The following is a 19,062-nucleotide window of genomic DNA, read 5'->3' as shown; positions in this document are numbered from 1 at the left end:
GTAGCAAGGAACCTTGAAGTTCTGACGAGAGGCCATCAGATCCATGTCTGGAATGCCCCACAGTTGAGTAATTTGGGCAAAGATTTCCGGATGGAGTTCCCACTCCCCCGGATGTAATGTCTGACGACTCAGAAAATCCGCTTCCCAATTTTCCACTCCTGGGATGTGGATTGCAGACAAGTGGCAGGAGTGAGTCTCCGCCCATTGAATGATTTTGGTCACTTCTTCCATCGCCAGGGAACTCCTTGTTCCCCCCTGATGGTTGATGTACGCAACAGTCGTCATGTTGTCTGATTGAAACCGTATGAACTTGGCCTTTGCTAGCTGAGGCCAAGCCTTGAGAGCATTGAGTATCGCTCTCAGTTCCAGAATATTTATCGGTAGAAGAGATTCTTCCCGAGACCAAAGACCCTGAGCTTTCAGGGGTCCCCAGACCGCGCCCCAGCCCATCAGACTGGCGTCGGTCGTGACAATGACCCACTCTGGTCTGCGGAAGTTCATCCCTTGTGACAGGTTGTCCAGGGACAGCCACCAACGGAGTGAATCTCTGGTCCTCTGATTTACTTGTATCGTCGGAGACAAGTCTGTATAGTCCCCATTCCACTGACTGAGCATGCACAGTTGTAATGGTCTTAGATGAATGCGCGCAAAAGGAACTATGTCCATTGCCGCTACCATCAAACCTATTGCTTCCATGCACTGCGCTATGGAAGGAAGAGGAACGGAATGAAGTATTTGACAAGAGTTTAGAAGTTTTGTTTTTCTGGCCTCTGTCAGAAAAATCCTCATTTCTAAGGAGTCTATTATTGTTCCCAAGAAGGGAACCCTTGTTGACGGAGATAGAGAACTCTTTTCTACGTTCACTTTCCATCCGTGAGATCTGAGAAAGGCCAGGACTATGTCCGTGTGAGCCTTTGCTTGAGGAAGGGACGACGCTTGAATCAGAATGTCGTCCAAGTAAGGTACTACTGCAATGCCCCTTGGTCTTAGCACCGCTAGAAGGGACCCTAGTACCTTTGTGAAAATCCTTGGAGCAGTGGCTAATCCGAAAGGAAGTGCCACAAACTGGTAATGCTTGTCCAGGAATGCGAACCTTAGGAACCGATGATGTTCCTTGTGGATAGGAATATGTAGATACGCATCCTTTAAATCCACCGTGGTCATGAATTGACCTTCCTGGATGGAAGGAAGAATTGTTCGAATGGTTTCCATTTTGAACGATGGAACCTTGAGAAACTTGTTTAGGATCTTGAGATCTAAGATTGGTCTGAACGTTCCCTCTTTTTTGGGAACTACGAACAGATTGGAGTAGAACCCCATCCCTTGTTCTCCTAATGGAACAGGATGAATCACTCCCATTTTTAACAGGTCTTCTACACAATGTAAGAATGCCTGTTTTTTTATGTGGTCTGAAGACAATTGAGACCTGTGGAACCTCCCCCTTGGGGGAAGCCCCTTGAATTCCAGAAGATAACCTTGGGAGACTATTTCTAGTGCCCAAGGATCCAGAACATCTCTTGCCCAAGCCTGAGCGAAGAGAGAGAGTCTGCCCCCCACCAGATCCGGTCCCGGATTGGGGGCCAACATTTCATGCTGTCTTGGTAGCAGTGGCAGGTTTCTTGGCCTGCTTTCCCTTGTTCCAGCCTTGCATTGGTCTCCAGGCTGGCTTGGCTTGAGAAGTATTACCCTCTTGCTTAGAGGACGTAGCACTTGGGGCTGGTCCGTTTCTACGAAAGGGACGAAAATTAGGTTTATTTTTGGCCTTGAAAGACCTATCCTGAGGAAGGGCGTGGCCCTTACCCCCAGTGATATCAGAGATAATCTCTTTCAAGTCAGGGCCAAACAGCGTTTTCCCCTTGAAAGGAATGTTAAGCAATTTGTTCTTGGAAGACGCATCCGCTGACCAAGATTTCAACCAAAGCGCTCTGCGCGCCACAATAGCAAACCCAGAATTTTTCGCCGCTAACCTAGCCAATTGCAAAGTGGCGTCTAGGGTGAAAGAATTAGCCAATTTGAGAGCACGGATTCTGTCCATAATCTCCTCATAAGGAGGAGAATCACTAGTGATCGCCTTTTCTAGCTCATCGAACCAGAAACACGCGGCTGTAGTGACAGGGACAATGCATGAAATTGGTTGTAGAAGGTAACCTTGCTGAACAAACATCTTTTTAAGCAAACCTTCTAATTTTTTATCCATAGGATCTTTGAAAGCACAACTATCTTCTATGGGTATAGTGGTGCGTTTGTTTAAAGTAGAAACCGCCCCCTCGACCTTGGGGACTGTCTGCCATAAGTCCTTTCTGGGGTCGACCATAGGAAACAATTTTTTAAATATGGGGGGAGGGACGAAAGGTATACCGGGCCTTTCCCATTCTTTATTTACAATGTCCGCCACCCGCTTGGGTATAGGAAAAGCTTCTGGGGGCCCCGGGACCTCTAGGAACTTGTCCATTTTACATAGTTTCTCTGGGTTGATCAAATTCTCACAATCATCCAGAGTGGATAACACCTCCTTAAGCAGAGCGCGGAGATGTTCCAACTTAAATTTAAATGTAATCACATCAGGTTCAGCTTGTTGAGAAATTTTCCCTGAATCTGAAATTTCTCCCTCAGACAAAACCTCCCTGGCCCCCTCAGACTGGTGTAGGGGCCCTTCAGAAACAATATCATCAGCGTCCTCATGCTCTTCAGTATTATCTAAAACAGAGCAGTCGCGCTTTCGCTGATAAGTGGGCATTTTGGCTAAAATGTTTTTGATAGAATTATCCATTACAGCCGTTAATTGTTGCATAGTAAGGAGTATTGGCGCGCTAGATGTACTAGGGGCCTCCTGAGTGGGCAAGACTGGTGTAGACGAAGGAGGGGATGATGCAGTACCATGCTTACTCCCCTCACTTGAGGAATCATCTTGGGCATCATTTTCTCTAAATTTTGTGTCACATAAATCACATCTATTTAAATGAGAAGGAACTTTAAATTTTAAGCTGAACACACTTTATTACTGCAATTGCGAAAAAGTATGAAGGAATTGTTCAAAATTCACCAAAATTTCACCACAGTGTCTTAAAGCCTTAAAAGTATTGCACACCAAATTTGGAAGCTTTAACCCTTAAAATAACGGAACCGGAGCCGTTTTTATCTTTAACCCCTTTACAGTCCCTGGTATCTGCTTTGCTGAGACCCAACCAAGCCCAAAGGGGAATACAATACCAAATGACGCCTTCAGAAAGTCTTTTCTATGTATCAGAGCTCCTCACACATGCGACTGCATGTCATGCTTCTCAAAAACAAGTGCGCAATACAGGCGCGAAAATGAGACTCTGCCTATGATTAGGGAAAGCCCCTAGAGAATAAGGTGTCCAAAACAGTGCCTGCCGATATTATTTTACAAAATACCCAGATTAAAATGATTCCTCAAGGCTATGGAGTATAAAATATGTTTCTATATGAATCGATTTAGCCCAGAAAATGTCTACAGTCTTAAAAAGCCCTTGTGAAGCCCTTATTTACTGTCTGTAATAAAAATGGCTTACCGGATCCCATAGGGAAAATGACAGCTTCCAGCATTACATCGTCTTGTTAGAATGTGTCATACCTCAAGCAGCAAAATTCTGCTCACTGTTCCCCCAACTGAAGTTAATTCCTCTCAACAGTCCTGTGTGGAACAGCCATCGATTTTAGTAACGGTTGCTAAAATCATTTTCCTCTTACAAACAGAAATCTTCATCTCTTTTCTGTTTCAGAGTAAATAGTACATACCAGCACTATTTTAAAATAACAAACTCTTGATTGAATAATAAAAACTACAGTTAAACACTAAAAAACTCTAAGCCATCTCCGTGGAGATGTTGCCTGTACAACGGCAAAGAGAATGACTGGGGTAGGCGGAGCCTAGGAGGGATCATGTGACCAGCTTTGCTGGGCTCTTTGCCATTTCCTGTTGGGGAAGAGAATATCCCACAAGTAAGGATGACGCCGTGGACCGGACACACCTATGTTGGAGAAACACCAAGGTATTATACAATTAAAGGGACAGTACACATTTTTTTGCAGTTTTCCAATAAAAAAATATTCAAATCAGAACAGACTACGGTCTTGTTAGCTGCAGTTTTTCAATGCTCAAACTTCACCAACTACTTTCCTTATTATTAAATTACAGAAAAAAGAGCAACATAAATAATGAAAGTATATTGCAAAGATGTAGAACTGAGCATTTTAAATTACTATCGCAACGTGTTTACTGTAATTGTAACCATGTGTTGGCAAATTTGTAAGAACATTAGGTGCCATACAGAATAATAAATAACCTGTAATACATATCCTAGGAGAAAGACAAGGAAATTATATATACATATGTATATAATATTCATTTTCTTGTATTTGTCTTGCCATTCACTAAACCGTGAAATGTAACCAATAAAACTAAATTAATACATACCTTGATTTTTCATAATGTAACTAACAATTTGCCCAACTGTGTCATTATTTGTATCTCCCACGCTTTCACGCATTTCTGATAAGAAGAAAAAAAAAGTGTCATAATAAAGAAAATGCTATATATTGTCTCATATCCTCACTAATACCAGGTGAGATGGGGAACAGAGGCTAACTACCCATCGTTTTACAACAGTAAAAGGTGGTTCCCCTTACCTGCGCTCTCATTCCATTACATGACAGAAGAGGCAAGAAGTAGATTCTGGTATAAACCAGGATATGATCAAAGAAACTTATCCTAGCAAATAACGTAAAGTAATGCAAATCATGGTGTGAGTAAAGACACAAAAATATACTACAAATAAATGAAATTATGGCATAACATCTCTCGTTCAAACATCTCTAAAACAGATATCCAATATGTAGTGAGAATAAAAGCTCAGAGGGCAATGCATCTGCTTCCATTGCGTTGGGAGCTGAGACTACCCTTAAAGGGACACTGAACCCAATTTTTTTTTTCTTTTGTGATTCAAATAGAGCATGACATTTTTAGCAAGTTTCTAATTTACTCCTATTATCAAATTTTCTTCATTCTTTTGGTATCTTTATTTGAAATGCAAGAATGTAAGTTTAGATGCCGGCCCATTTTTGGTGAACAACCTGGGTTGTTCTTGCTGATTGGTGGATAAATTCATCCACCAATAAAAAAGTGCTGTCCAGAGTCTGAACCAAAAAAAAAAAAAAAAAAAAAAAGCTTAGATGCCTTCTTTTTCAAATAAGGATAGCAAGAGAACAAAGAAAAATTAATAATAGGAGTAAATTAGAAAGTTGCTTAAAATGGCACGCTCTACCTGAATCACAAAAACAAAATTTATGCTTACCTGATAAATTTCTCTCTTGTGGTGTATCCAGTCCACGGGTTCATCCATTACTTGTGGGATATTCTCCTTCCCAACAGGAAGCTGCAAGAGGACACCCACAGCAGAGCTGTCTATATAGCTCCTCCCCTAACTGGCACCCCCAGTCATTCGACCGAAGACAAGCAAGAAAAAAGGAGAAACTATAGGGTGCAGTGGTGACTGTAGTTTAAAAATAAAAAACACCTGCCTTAAAGTGACAGGGCGGGCCGTGGACTGGATACACCACAAGAGAAAGAAATATATTGGGTAAGCATAAATTTTGTTTTCTCTTGTAAGGTGTATCCAGTCCACGGGTTCATCCATTACTTGTGGGATACCAATACCAAAGCTTTAGGACACGGATGAAGGGAGGGACAAGGCAGGAACTTAAATGGAAGGCACCACTGCCTGCAAGACCTTTCTCCCAAAAATAGCCTCCGAGGAAGCAAAAGTATCAAATTTGTAGAATTTAGAAAAAGGTATGAAGCGAAGACCAACTCGCCACCTTACAAATCTGTTCAACAGAAGCCTCATTTTTAAAAGCCCATGTGGAAGCTACCGCTCTAGTGGAATGAGCTGTAATTCTTTCAGGAGGCTGCTGGCCAGCAGTCTCATAAACTAAACGGATTATGCTTCTCAGCCAAAAAGAAAGAGAAGATGCCAAAGCCTTTTGGCCTCTCCTCTGTCCAGAGTAGACAACAAACAATGCAGATGTTTGACGAAAATCCTTAGTAGCTTGTAAATAAAACTTTAAAGCACGAGCCACGTCAAGATTGTGTAATAGACGTTCCTTCTTTGAAGAAGGATTAGGACACAGTGATGGAACAACAATCTCCTGATTGATATTCTTATTAGATACCACCTTAGGAAGAAACCCAGGTTTGGTACGCAAGACTACCTTATCTGCATGGAAGATCAGATAAGGGGAATCACACTGTAAGGCAGATAACTCTGAAACTCTTTGAGCCGAAGAGATAGCTACCAAAAACAGAACTTTCCAAGATAAAAGCTTGATATCTATGGAATGCAGAGGTTCAATCAAACGGAACCCCTTGAAGAACTTTAAGAACTAAATTTAAACTCCATGGCGGAGCAACAGGTTTAAACACAGGCTTGATTCCAACTAAAGCCTGACAAAACGCCTGAACGTCTGGAACATCTGCCAGACGCTTGTGCAGAAGAATAGACAGAGCAGAAATCTGTCCCTTTAAGGAACTAGCTGACAATCCCTTCACCAATCCTTCTTGGAGAAAGGATAATATCCTAGGAATCCTGACCTTACTCCATGAGTAACCCTTGGATTCACACCAATGAAGATATTTACACCATATCTTATGATAGATTTTCCTGGTGACAGGCTTTTGAGCCTGAATCAAGGTATCAATGACCGACTCGGAGAAACCACGCTTTGATAAAATCAAGCGTTCAATCTCCAAGCAGTCAGCCGCAGAGAAATTAGATTTGGATGTTTGAATGGACCTTGGAGTAGTAGGTCCTGCGTCAGCGGTAGAGTCCATGGTGGAAAGGATGACATGTCCACCAGATCTGCATACCAAGTCCTGCGTGGCCACGCAGGTGCAATCAAAATCACAGAAGCTCTCTCCTGCTTGATCTTGGCAATCAGGCGAGGGAGGAGAGGAAATGGTGGGAACACACATAAGCCAGGCTGAAGGACCAGTGCACTGCTAGAGCATCTATCAGCGCTGCCTGGGGATCCCTTGATCTGGACCCGTAACAAGGAAGCTTGGCGTTCTGACGAGACGCCATCAGATCCAATTCTGGTTTGCCCCATAGTTGGATCAGCTGGGCAAATACCTCCGGATGGAGCTCCCACTCCCCCGGATGAAAAGTCTGCCGACTTAGAAAATCCGCCTCCCAGTTCTCTACTCCTGGGATATGGATAGCTGAGAGATGGCAAGAGTGAACCTCTGCCTATAGAATTATCTTTGAAACCTCCAACATTGCCAGGGGGCTTCTGGTTCCCCCCTGATGGTTGATATAGGCTACAGTCGTGATATTGTCCGACTGAAATCTGATGAACCTGACCGCAGCAAGTTGAGGCCAAGCCTGAAGAGCATTGAATAACGCTCTCAGTTCCAGAATGTTTATCGGAAGGAGGGCTCCCTCCTGAGTCCACGAACCCTGAGCCTTCAGGGAGTTCCAGACTGCACCCCAGCCCAGAAGGCTGGCATCTGTCGTGACTATAGTCCACTCTGGCCTGCGGAAACTCATTCCCCTGGACATATGGACCCGAGATAACCACCAGAGAAGAGAATCCCTGGTCTCTTGATCTAGATTTAGCAGACGGGACAAATCTGTGTAGTCCCCATTCCCCTGATTGAGCATGCAAAGTTGCAGTGGTCTGAGATGTAGGCGGGCAAATGGAACTATGTCCATTGCCGCTACCATTAGGCCGATTACTTCCATACACTGAGCCACTGACGGCCGAGAAGTGGAATGAAGAGCACGGCAGGAAGTTAGAAGCTTTGATAACCTGACCTCTGTCAGAAAAAATTTAATTTCTACTGAATCTATCAGTGTTCCTAGGAAGGAAACTCTTGTGAGAGGGGAGAGAGAACTCTTTTCTTCGTTCACCTTCCACCTGTGAGACCTCAGAAAGGCCAGGACAATGTCCGTATGTGATTTGGTGATTTGAAAAGTCGACGCCTGTATCAGAAGGTCGTCTAGGTAAGGAGCCACCGCTATGCCCCGTGACCTTAGAACCGCTAGTAGGGACCCTAGAACCTTCGTAAAGATTCTTGGTGCCGTGGCTAGCCCGAAGGGAAGAGCCACAAACTGGTAATGCCTGTCTAAGAAGGCGAACATGAGGAACTGACGATGATCTCTGTGAATCGGAATGTGGAGATAAGCATCCTTTAAGTCCATGGTAGTCATATATTGACCCTCCTGGATCATAGGGAGGATGGTTCGGATAGTCTCCATCTTGAAGGATGGGACCCTGAGAAATTTGTTTAGGATCTTGAGATCCAAGATTGGTCTGAAAGTTCCCTCTTTTTTGGGAACTATAAACAGATTTGAATAGAAGCCCTGAACCTGTTCCTCCCTTGGAACTGGGTGGATCACTCCCATAACCACTAGGTCTTGAACACAACGTAAGAATGCCTCTCTCTTTATCTGGTTTACAGATAATTGTGAGAGATGAAATCTCCCCTTTGGAGATGAAGCTTTGAAGTCCAGAAGATATCACTGGGAAACAATCTCTAATGCCCAGGGATCCTGGACGTCTGTTGCCCAAGCCTGGGCGAAGAGAGAAAGTCTGTCCCCTAGTAGATCTGGTCCCGGATCGGGGGCTACTCCTTCATGCTGTCTTAGGGGCGGCAGCAGGTTTTTTGGCCTGCTTCCCCTTGTTCGGTCTCCAGACTGGTTAGGACTGGGCAAAATTTCCCTCTTGTTTTGCATTAGAGGAAGTTGAAGCTGCGCCACTCTTGAAGTTTCGAAAGGAACGAAAATTATTCTGTTGGGTACTTAATTTATTGGACCTATCCTGAGGAAGGGCATGACCTTTTCCTCCAGTAATATCAGAAATGATCTCCTTCAGGCCCGGCCCGAATAGGGTCTGTCCTTTGAAGGGGATGTTAAGAAGCTTAGACTTTGAAGTAACGTCTGCTGACCAGGACTTAAGCCACAGCGCCCTGCACGCCAGAATGGCAAAACCTGAATTCTTAGCCGTTAGTTTGGTTAGATGAAAAACGGCGTCAGAAATAAAGGAATTAGCTAACTTGAGAGCTTTAATCCTGTCTAAAATATCATCTAACGGGGTTTCCACCTGTAGAGCCTCCTCAAGAGACTCGAACCAAAAAGCCGCTGCAGCAGTAACTGGGGAAATGCATGCAAGAGAGAATAAAACCTTGATGGATAAAAATTTTCTTAAGGAGACCCTCTAATTTTTTATCCATAGGATCTAAGAAAGCACAACTGTCCTCGACGGGGATAGTTGTACGCTTAGCTAGGGTAGAAACAGCACCCTCCACCTTAGGGACTGTCTGCCACGAGTCCCGTATGGCGGCATCTATGGGAAACATCTTTTTAAAAGCAGGAGGGGGGGAGAACGGTACACCTGGTCTATCCCATTCCTTAGTAATAATTTCCGAAAACCTCTTGGGGACTGGAAAAACATCAGTGTAAACAGGCACTGCAAAGTATTTGTCCATTTTACACAATTTCTCTGGAACTACAATGGGGTCACAATCATCCAGAGTCGCTAAAACCTCCCTGAGCAATAAGTGGAGGTGTCCAAGCTTAAATTTAAAGGCTGTCATTTCAGAATCGGAATGAAGCAACGTCTTCCCTGAATCTGAAATCTCACCCACAGATAGCAAATCCCTTGCCACGGCTTTGGAGCATTGTGAGGGTATATCGGACATAGCTACTAAAGCGTCAGAAAGCTCTGTATTTGTTCTAGCCCCAGAGCTGTCTCACTTTCCTTGTAACCCTGGCAGTTTGGACAATACCTCTGTGAGGGTATGATTCATAACTGCCGCCATGTCTTGTAAGGTAAACGCATTGGACGCGCTAGATATACTTGGCGTCACTTGAGCGGGAGTTATAGGTTCTGACACGTGGGGAGAGCTAGATGGCATAACCTCCCTTTTGTCAGTCTGAGAAACCTCTGGTGATAAATCTTTAAATGCCATAATATGGTCTTTATAAGTTATAAAAATTTCAGTACATTTGGTACACATTCTAAGAGGGGGTTCCACAATGGCTTCTAAACATATTGAACAAGGAGTTTCCTCTATGTCAGACATGTTTAACAGACTAGTAATGAGACCAGCAAGCTTGGAAAACACTTTAATAAATGTGAAACAGCAATTAAACAAAAACAGTACTGTGCCTTTAAGAGAAAAAAAACTATCACATAAACTGCAAAACAGTGTTAAAAAGTAGTAAACTCTTCGAAATTTTTACAGTGTGTATAAGGGACTAAAGCAGCATTGCACCCACTTGCAAATGGATGATTAACCCTTTAGGCCCCAAACCGGATTTGAAAAACGTTAAAAAACGTTAACAAACAGTTAAACACCTTGCCACAGCTCTGCTGTGGCTCCTACCTGCCCTCAAATACGATTTAGGAAAGGAATAAGCCCTCTATAGTGGTCCTCAGATGCCAGAGGACTCCTTTAGGGAAGCTGGATGTCTCAGTCTTTATAAGAACTGCGCATCTAGAGCGCGAAAATAAGCCACTCCCACCATGCACTCGATGTCAGAGGGCCTTAAGAAAATACTCCTGGGAGTATCTGACTAGCCATGTGGAAACTAGGCCCCAAAAAAACGATTTATCACCCTCAGAGAAAAAATGTTTTTTCTATATAACAGGTAAACGTTTTGTCACTAAGAAATATAAGTATTAACATGAATATTACCCTTTTTTGTAAGCATGAACCCAGTCGTCAAATCACTGCATCAGGCTTACCTCAATTATACAAGGCTCTGTCAGCATTTTCTAGATCTTATCATCTCTCTAGAAATAAATATACTGAACATACCTCAAAGCAGGTAATCTGCAAACCGTTCCCCCAACTGAAGTCTTTCCCATACTCTTCAGTTATGCGTGAGAACAGCAATGGACCTTAGTTACAAACCGCTAAGATCATCAACCTCCAGGCAGATTCTTCTTCTAATTTCTGCCTGAGAGTAAAAAAGTACAACGCCGGTACCGTTTAAAAATAACAAACTTTTGATTGAAGGTAAAAACTACACTAAGTCACCACATATCTCTTGATACTTCCTATCTTGTCGAGAGCTGCAAGAGAATGACTGGGAGTGGCAGTTTGGGGAGGAGCTATATAGACAGCTCTGCTGTGGGTGTCCTCTTGCAGCTTCCTGTTGGGAAGGAGAATATCCCACAAGTAATGGATGAACCTGTGGACTGGATACACCTTACAAGAGAAATAAAAGAATTGGGTTCAGTGTCCCTTTAAGGAATAAGCCCAGCGCCCTTCTGAAATTGGGATTCCTTTAAATTTGTATGACTATGAAAATGTACTGAAAAAGCCAAAATGAAATTATAGTCTTTGTTATTCTTATGATCTTATGGAATAAAAAAAGGATACATTTTCTGTAAAAAAAAATATTTTTTTTAAAGGGACACAAAACTAATTCCATAAGAATCTTTAGATCAGTTCTAAATATACTTTTAAACACTGCAAGAAAAAAAACAGAATTTATGCTTACCTGATAAATTACTTTCTCTTGTGATGTATCAAGTCCACTGATTCATCCTTACTTGTGGGATATTCTCCTTCCCAACAGGAAGTGGCAAAGAGAGCACACAGCAGAGCTGTCCATATAGCTCCCCCTCTAGCTCCACCCCCCAGTCATTCGACCGAAGGTTAGGAACAAAAAGGAGAAACCATAGGGTGCAGTGGTGACTAGTTTAATAAAAAAAAACTACCTGACTTAATAGCCAGGGCGGGCCGTGGACTCGATACATCACAAGAGAAAGTAATTTATCAGGTAAGCATAAATTCTGTTTTCTCTTGTAAGATGTATCGATTCCACGGATTCATCCTTTACTTGTGGGATACCAATACCAAAGCTTTAGGACATGGATGAAGGGAGGGAACAAGAAGGCACCACTGCTTGTAAAACCTCTCCCCTAAAAATAGCCCCCGAAGAAGCAAAAGTATCGAATTTGGAAAATTTGGAAAAAGTATGCAGCGAAGACCAAGTCGCTGCCTTGCAAATCTGTTCAACAGAAGCCTCATTTTTAAAAGCCCATGTGGAAGCCACTGCTCTGGTAGAATGAGCAGTAATTGTTTCAGGAGGCTGCTGGCCAGCAGTCTCATAGGCCAATCGGATGATGCTTTTCAGCCAAAAGGAAAGAAAGGTAGCAGTCGCTTTCTGACCTCTCCTCTTACCAGAATAGACATCAAACAATGAAGTTGTTTGTCTGAAATCCTTAGTTGCTTGTAAATAGAACTTTAAAGCACGAACCACATCAAGATTGTGTAACAGATGTTCCTTCTTCGAAGAAGGATTAGGACACAGAGAAGGAAGAACAATTTCCTGATTAATATTCTTATTAGACACAACCTTAGGAAGAAAACCGGGTTTGGTACGCAAAACTACCTTATCTGCATGGAAAACCAGGTAAGGTGAATCACACTGTAAAGCAGATAACTCTGAAACTCTTCGAGCAGAAGAGATAGCTACCAAAAAACAAAACTTTCCAAGATAAAAGTTTAATATCTATGGAATGTAAAGGTTCAAACGGAACCCCTTGCAGAACTGAAAGAACTAAATTCAGACTCCATGGCAGAGCCACAGGTCTATAAACAGGCTTGATTCTGACTAAAGCCTGACTAAACGCTTGAACGTCTGGTACCTCTGCCAGACGTTTGTGTAAAAGAATAGACAAAGCAGATATCTGTCCTTTTAAGGAACTAGCGGATAATCCTTTCTCCAATCCTTCTTGGAGAAAGGACAATATCCTGGGAATCCTAATCTTACTCCATGAGTAACCCTTGGATTCGCACCAACAAAGATATTTCCGCCAAATCTTATGGTAGATTTTCCTGGTGACAGGCTTTCTAGCCTGAATCAGGGTATCAATAACCGACTCAGAGAAACCACGCTTTGATAGAATTAAGCGTTCAATCTCCAAGCAGTCAGACGCAGATAAATTAGATTTGGATGTTTGAAAGGACCTTGTATTAGAAGGTCCTGTCTCATTGGTAGTGTCCATGGTGGAACAGATGACATGTCCACTAGGTCTGCATACCAGGTCCTGCGTGGCCACGCAGGCGCTATTAGATTCACCGAAGCCCTCTCCTGCTTGATTCTGGCAACCAGACGAAGGAGGAGAGGAAACGGTGGAAAAACATAGGCCAGACTGAAGAACCAAGGCGCTGCTAGAGCATCTATCAGCACCGCCTGGGGATCCCGGGATCTGGACCCGTAAAAAGGAAGCTTGGTATTCTGACGGGACGCCATCAGATCCAATTCTTGAGTGCCCCATAGCTGAGTCAGCTGGGCAAATACCTCCGGGGGGAGTTCCCACTCCCCCGGGTGAAAAGTCTGATGACTTAGAAAATCCGCCTCCGAGTTGTCTACTCCTGGGATGTGAATTGCTGAGAGATGGCAAGAGTGATCCTCCGCCCATCTGATTATTTTGGATACTTCCATCATTGCTAGGGAACTCCTTGTTCCCCCTTGATGATTGACGTAAGCTACAGTCGTGATGTTGTCCGACTGAAATCTGATGAATTTGGCCGCAGCTAGCTGAGGCCATGCCTGAAGCGCGTTGAATATCGCCCTCAGTTCCAGAATGTTTATCGGGAGAAGAGCTTCTTCCCGAGACCATAAACCCTGAGCTTTCAGGGAGTCCCAGACTGCACCCCAGCCCAACAGACTGGCGTCGGTCGTTACGATGATCCACTCTGGTCTGCGGAAACACATTCCCAGAGACAGGTGATCCCGAGACAACCACCAGAGAAGAGAATCTCTGGTCCCCTGGTCCAACTGTATTTGAGGAGACAAATCTGCATAATCCCCATTCCACTGTTTGAGCATGCATAGTTGCAGTGGTCTGAGGTGTATCCGTGCAAAGGGGACTATGTCCATTGCCGCTACCATTAGTCCGATTGTCTCCATGCACTGAGCTACAGATGGCCGAGGAATGGAATGAATTGAATTGGCTTGGCAAGTAGTTAAGAGTTTTAACTTTCTGACCTCCGTCAGAAATATTTTTATTTCCTCCGAGTCTATTAGGGTTCCTAGGAAGGAAACTCTTGTGAGGGGGGAGAGAGAACTCTTTTTGATGTTCAACTTCCACCCGTGAGACCTCAGAAAGGCCAATACAATTTCCGTGTGAGACTTGGCTCTTTGGCGCCACTGCTATGCCCCGCGGTCTTAGAACCGCCAGGAGGGACCCTAGCACCTTTGTGAAAATTCTGGGAGCAGTGGCTAACCCGAAAGGAAGAGCCACAAACTGATAATGCTTGTCCAGAAAGGCGAACCTGAGAAACTGGTGATGATCTTTGTGGATAGGAATGTGCAGATACGCATCCTTTAGATCCACGGTAGTCATATATTGACCCTCCTCCTGGATCATTGGTAAGATTGTCCGAATGGTCTCCATCTTGAATGATGGGACTCTGAGGAATTTGTTTAGAATTCTGAGATCCAGGATTGGTCTGAAAGTTCCTTCTTTCTTGGGAACCACAAACAGGTTTGAGTAAAAACCCAGCCCTTGTTCCGCAATTGGAACTGGGTGGATCACTCCCATTGTAAGTAGGTTTTCTACACAGCGTAAGAACGCCTCTTTGTCATGTCTGTAGACAGACGAGAAATGTGGAATCTTCCCCTTGGAGGGGAGTCCTTGAATTCTAGAAGATGTCCCTGGGACACAATCTCTAAGGCCCAGGGATCATGTACGTCTCTTGCCCAGGCCTGAGCGAAGAGAGAGAGTCTGCCCCCTACTAGATCTGGTCCCGGATCTGGGGCTACCCCATCATGCTGTCTTGGAGGCAGCTGCAGGCTTCTTGGCCTGTTTACCCTTGTTCCAGCCCTGGTAAGGTTTCCAGGCTGGCCTGGGTTGCGCAGCGTTACCCTCTTGCTTTGTAGCAGGGGAGGATGAAGCGAGACCGCTCCTGAAATTCCGAAAGGAACGAAAATTATTTTGTTTGTTCTTTATCTTAAAGGACTTGTCCTGAGGGAGAGCATGGCCTTTTCCCCCAGTGATTTCTGAAATAATCTCTTTCAATTAAGGCCCGAAGAGGGTCTTTCCTTTGAAAGGAATGTTCAAGAGTTTGGATTTTGACGACACATCGGCCGACCAGGACTTTAGCCATAGCGCCCTGCGCGCTAAAATGGCGAAACCTGAATTATTTGCCGCTAACTTAGCTAGTTGTAAAGCGGAATCTGTAATAAAAGAATTAGCCAGCTTAAGAGCCTTAATTCTGTCCATAATGTCCTCATATGAGGTCTCCGTCTGGAGCGCATCTTCCAGCGCCTCGAACCAGAAAGCAGCTGCAGTAGTTACAGGAACAATGCACGCAATAGGTTGGAGAAGAAAACCTTGTTGAACAAAAATTTTCTTAAGTAAACCCTCTAATTTTTTATCTATAGGGTCTTTAAAAGCACAACTGTCTTCAATTGGTATGGTTGTGCGTTTAGCAAGTGAAGAAACAGCCCCCTCCACCTTAGGGACCGTCTGCCACGAGTCCCGCATGGGGTCAGATATGGGGAACATTTTCTTAAAAACAGGAGGGGGAACAAAGGGAATACCTGGTCTATCCCACTCCCTAGTAACAATATCCGCAATCCTCTTAGGGACAGGGAACACGTCAGTGTAAACAGGAACTTCTAGATACTTGTCCATTTTACACAATTTCTCTGGAACCACCATAGAGTCGCAGTCATCCAGAGTAACTAATACCTCCCTGAGCAATAAGGGGAGGTGTTCTAGTTTAAATTTAAAAGCCAACGTATCTGAAACCGTCTGAGGAGCAACCTTTCCCGAATCGGAAATTTCTCCCTTAGACAGCACATCCCTCGCCCCCACTTCAGAGCGTTGTGAGGGTATATCGGATACGGCTACTAAAGCGTCAGAATGCTCAGAATCTGTTCTTAAAACAGAGCTATCACGCTTTGCGGGTAACACGGGCAGCTTAGATAAAAATACTGAGAGAGTATTATTCATAACTGCCGCCAAGTCTTGCAAGGTAAAAGAGTTAGACGCACTAGGGGTGCTAGGCGTCGCTTGAGCGGGCGTAACTGGTTGTGACACTTGGGGAGAGGTTAACGGGCTAAGCTCATTACCTTCTGTCATCTTGAGCCACATTTTTAAGTGCAACAATATGTTCTTTAAAGTGTATAGACATATCAGTACAAGTGGGACACATTCTGAGAGGGGGTTCCACCATGGCTTCTAAACACATTGAACAAGGATTTTCCTTGGTGTCAGACATGTTTAAAAGACTAGTAGTAAGACAAACAGGCTTGGAAATCACTTTAATCAAATAAAAACACACTTTGAAAAAAACGTTACTGTGCCTGTAAGAGATAAAAAAGGCACACAATTTTGCAAAACAGTGAATAATGCAGCAAACTTTTCGAAATTTTAACAGCATGTACCTAAAGCATTAGTAAGATTGCACCACTAGCAATAAAAATGATTAACCCCTTAATGACCAAACCGGATCTACAGTAAGCCAGAAAACCGGTTAAAAAACGTTCAGCACCCTGCCACAGCTCTGCCCTTAGGAACCAGATTTGTGGGGGGAAAACTTCTTATAGGCCCTCAAACTGCAGCAGGACCCTCCATGTGAAACAGCCTGAACTTCTAGTCAAATAAAACTGCGCATCTGAGGCGCAAAATTAGGCCCCTCCCACCTCACTCCGGTGCTTGTGAGGCCTAAAGAAACACTCCCAAGTGTTTTAATAATAGCCATGTGGGTATCAACCCCTGTAAGAAACCCAAAGGAACCTTCAAAGTGTCTCAAAAAACGAAATTGTCAATAAAAAACGTTTGTCATGAAAGCAGTGTCAACCAGCATAAACTAGCCCTGTTATGTAAGCTTGAAATTCCATACTTAGTCTCTGAATACAGCTTACCCTTCCCTCATAGGGATATTATCAGTCTTTTCTAGCATTATCACAGTCTTGTCTAGAAATAAATGACTGAACATACCTTATTGCAGCCTAACCTGCAAACCGTTCCCCCCAACTGAAGTTTTCTTGCACTCCTCAGTGCTTTGTGGGAACAGCAGTGGATTTTAGTTACAACATGCTAAAATCATCTTCCTCCCTGCAGAAATCTTCATCTCCTTTCTGCTAGAGAGTAAATAGTACACATCGGTAGCATTTAAAATAACAAACTTTTGCTTGTAGAAACTAAAAACTACATATCTAACACCACATTCACTTTACCCTTCCGATTGCTTAGAGCCGGCAAAGAGAATGACTGGGGGGTGGAGCTAGAGGGGGAGCTATATGGACAGCTCTGCTGTGTGCTCTCTTTGCTACTTCCTGTTGGGAAGGAGAATATCCCACAAGTAAAGGATGAATCCGTGGACTTGATACATTTTACAAGAGAAAACAATTTAATACAAAAGTTTATACAATCAAACATCATCTATCCTTACATGACTCCTCCCTATTTGTCCACCACGGCCTCTTCTGTTATAGCAACAGAGCATTCCACACAATCCGAAGCAGTAGCGCTAACTTCTACAGAGAGAAGAGGTTGCTGTAAAACAGCGTTTTCTCAGCTCGCGCTCTAGAGCACAGCTTGAGAGGAGGCAGTGTGAGTGCATACCTATTATTCCTACAGAGGCTAGCTCTACTGCTTCCGATTGGAACAACAGTGGAGTGAGTAGGATGAGTTAAGTAAATTAAATGTTAATTTTTTTTTTCTTGCAGCATTTAAAAGTATATTTAGAAATTATCTATTTCTGTTTCTTAGGGGATCACTTCTCTGCCTTGAAAAGTCAATCCTAGCGTTGTACAAACATTGAAACAAATAAAAGATACTTCATGTAGAAAGCTCCTTTATTTGTTTCAACCGATCGCCGTTCTTAGCTGCTAAAAATTAAAAATAAATTTTTGCTAAGGAGGTGACATTTTCACCTCTTAGTCAATAGTCGTGCGGCAAATCCGTCTCCCATGGGCGCAAAGCTGGATTTACAGATGTTTAAGAACTACATTTCCCATGATGCTTAAAGGGCCACTGTAAGTAAGTATTTTCTATGCCTGTAACTAACTACCCCAAATACGCTTTTTATCAATAGCATTTCATTAACATATCTCGAAATATCAGAAATCTTGTCTGCAAATTTAATTGTTTTCCAAACCCACTCCGTGGGTATCCTTTGCTCTGTACCAATCCGTTTACAATACCTAGGTTTCAAAATGGCGCTTTAAACACAAAGTTATTGGTTTAAGTATTTTGAACATGCAGTGCTGAAAATAGTGGGCAGGATAACGTGACATCATCGGCGAATAAAAGATATAACTTTTAGAACGTTATGAAACTTCGTTTTGGAGAAAATATAGGTCAGTAGGTTTTAATTAATGTTTATTAACTTTAATATATTAGTTGTTTAGTTTAAAAATTATAACAGAAAGTAATCCTTTAACTGGACTTCAGAGTGTCTAAGCATCATGGGTAATGTAGTTCTGAAACATCAGGAGGGCCAAGGTTCCCCATCCCTGCTTTATAGCAATTTAGGCTTCATAATCGCAATGTAGCAAAAACGGATTATAATTAATAAGGTTAATTTAATGTTAAAAACACAGATTAATATACATCATCTAGTGGTTAATCATAGGTTACATATTTCATGGTTTATACCTCCTTCTGTAAATATCTATCCGATTCATAAAATAAATGTTTTTGTTAACTTCAGAGGCAACAATTTATGGGATTATGGGAAAGTAAGAGGGATTAAAGCTGTGGAATGTAGGGATGTTTCTGCCTCTTCCAGTTAGCCACCAATCAGCAAGAGCTAACCAGGTTCTGAACCAAAAATGGTCTGGCTACTAAGCTCACATTCCTGCTATTCAAATAAAGATCAAAAAAGTCCAAAACAGCAGTACTCTAAAGTATCAAAAAGACTTTATTTCAACAAAGCAACAGACAAAAAAATACACGACGTTTAAGTCAGCAGACCTTAAACATAATTAAAGGGACAGTAAACCACAAAAATAATGTTATATAATTCTGCACATAGTGCAGAATTATATAACATTATATTAGCCAAAC

The 19,062-nt window shown here is 43.0% G+C and overlaps 1 protein-coding gene across 1 annotated transcript in view; it reads right to left on the bottom strand.

Annotated features, from left to right (window-relative positions):
- RELL1 (RELT like 1) overlaps positions 1 to 19,062 on the bottom strand; it is a 336,137-nt gene that overhangs the window by 187,955 nt on the left and 129,120 nt on the right. The window contains exon 3 of the mRNA XM_053704064.1: positions 4,439 to 4,513. Within this exon, the coding sequence (XP_053560039.1) occupies positions 4,439 to 4,513 (75 nt within the window). The remainder of the gene's footprint in view (positions 1 to 4,438; positions 4,514 to 19,062) is intronic.

This window comes from Bombina bombina, chromosome 2, assembly GCF_027579735.1.
Source record: "Bombina bombina isolate aBomBom1 chromosome 2, aBomBom1.pri, whole genome shotgun sequence".
In the NCBI taxonomy this organism is placed as follows: domain Eukaryota; kingdom Metazoa; phylum Chordata; class Amphibia; order Anura; family Bombinatoridae; genus Bombina; species Bombina bombina.
The sequence above is the reverse complement of the archived record's forward strand: the minus strand, read 5'-3'. Positions and strand labels throughout refer to the sequence as shown.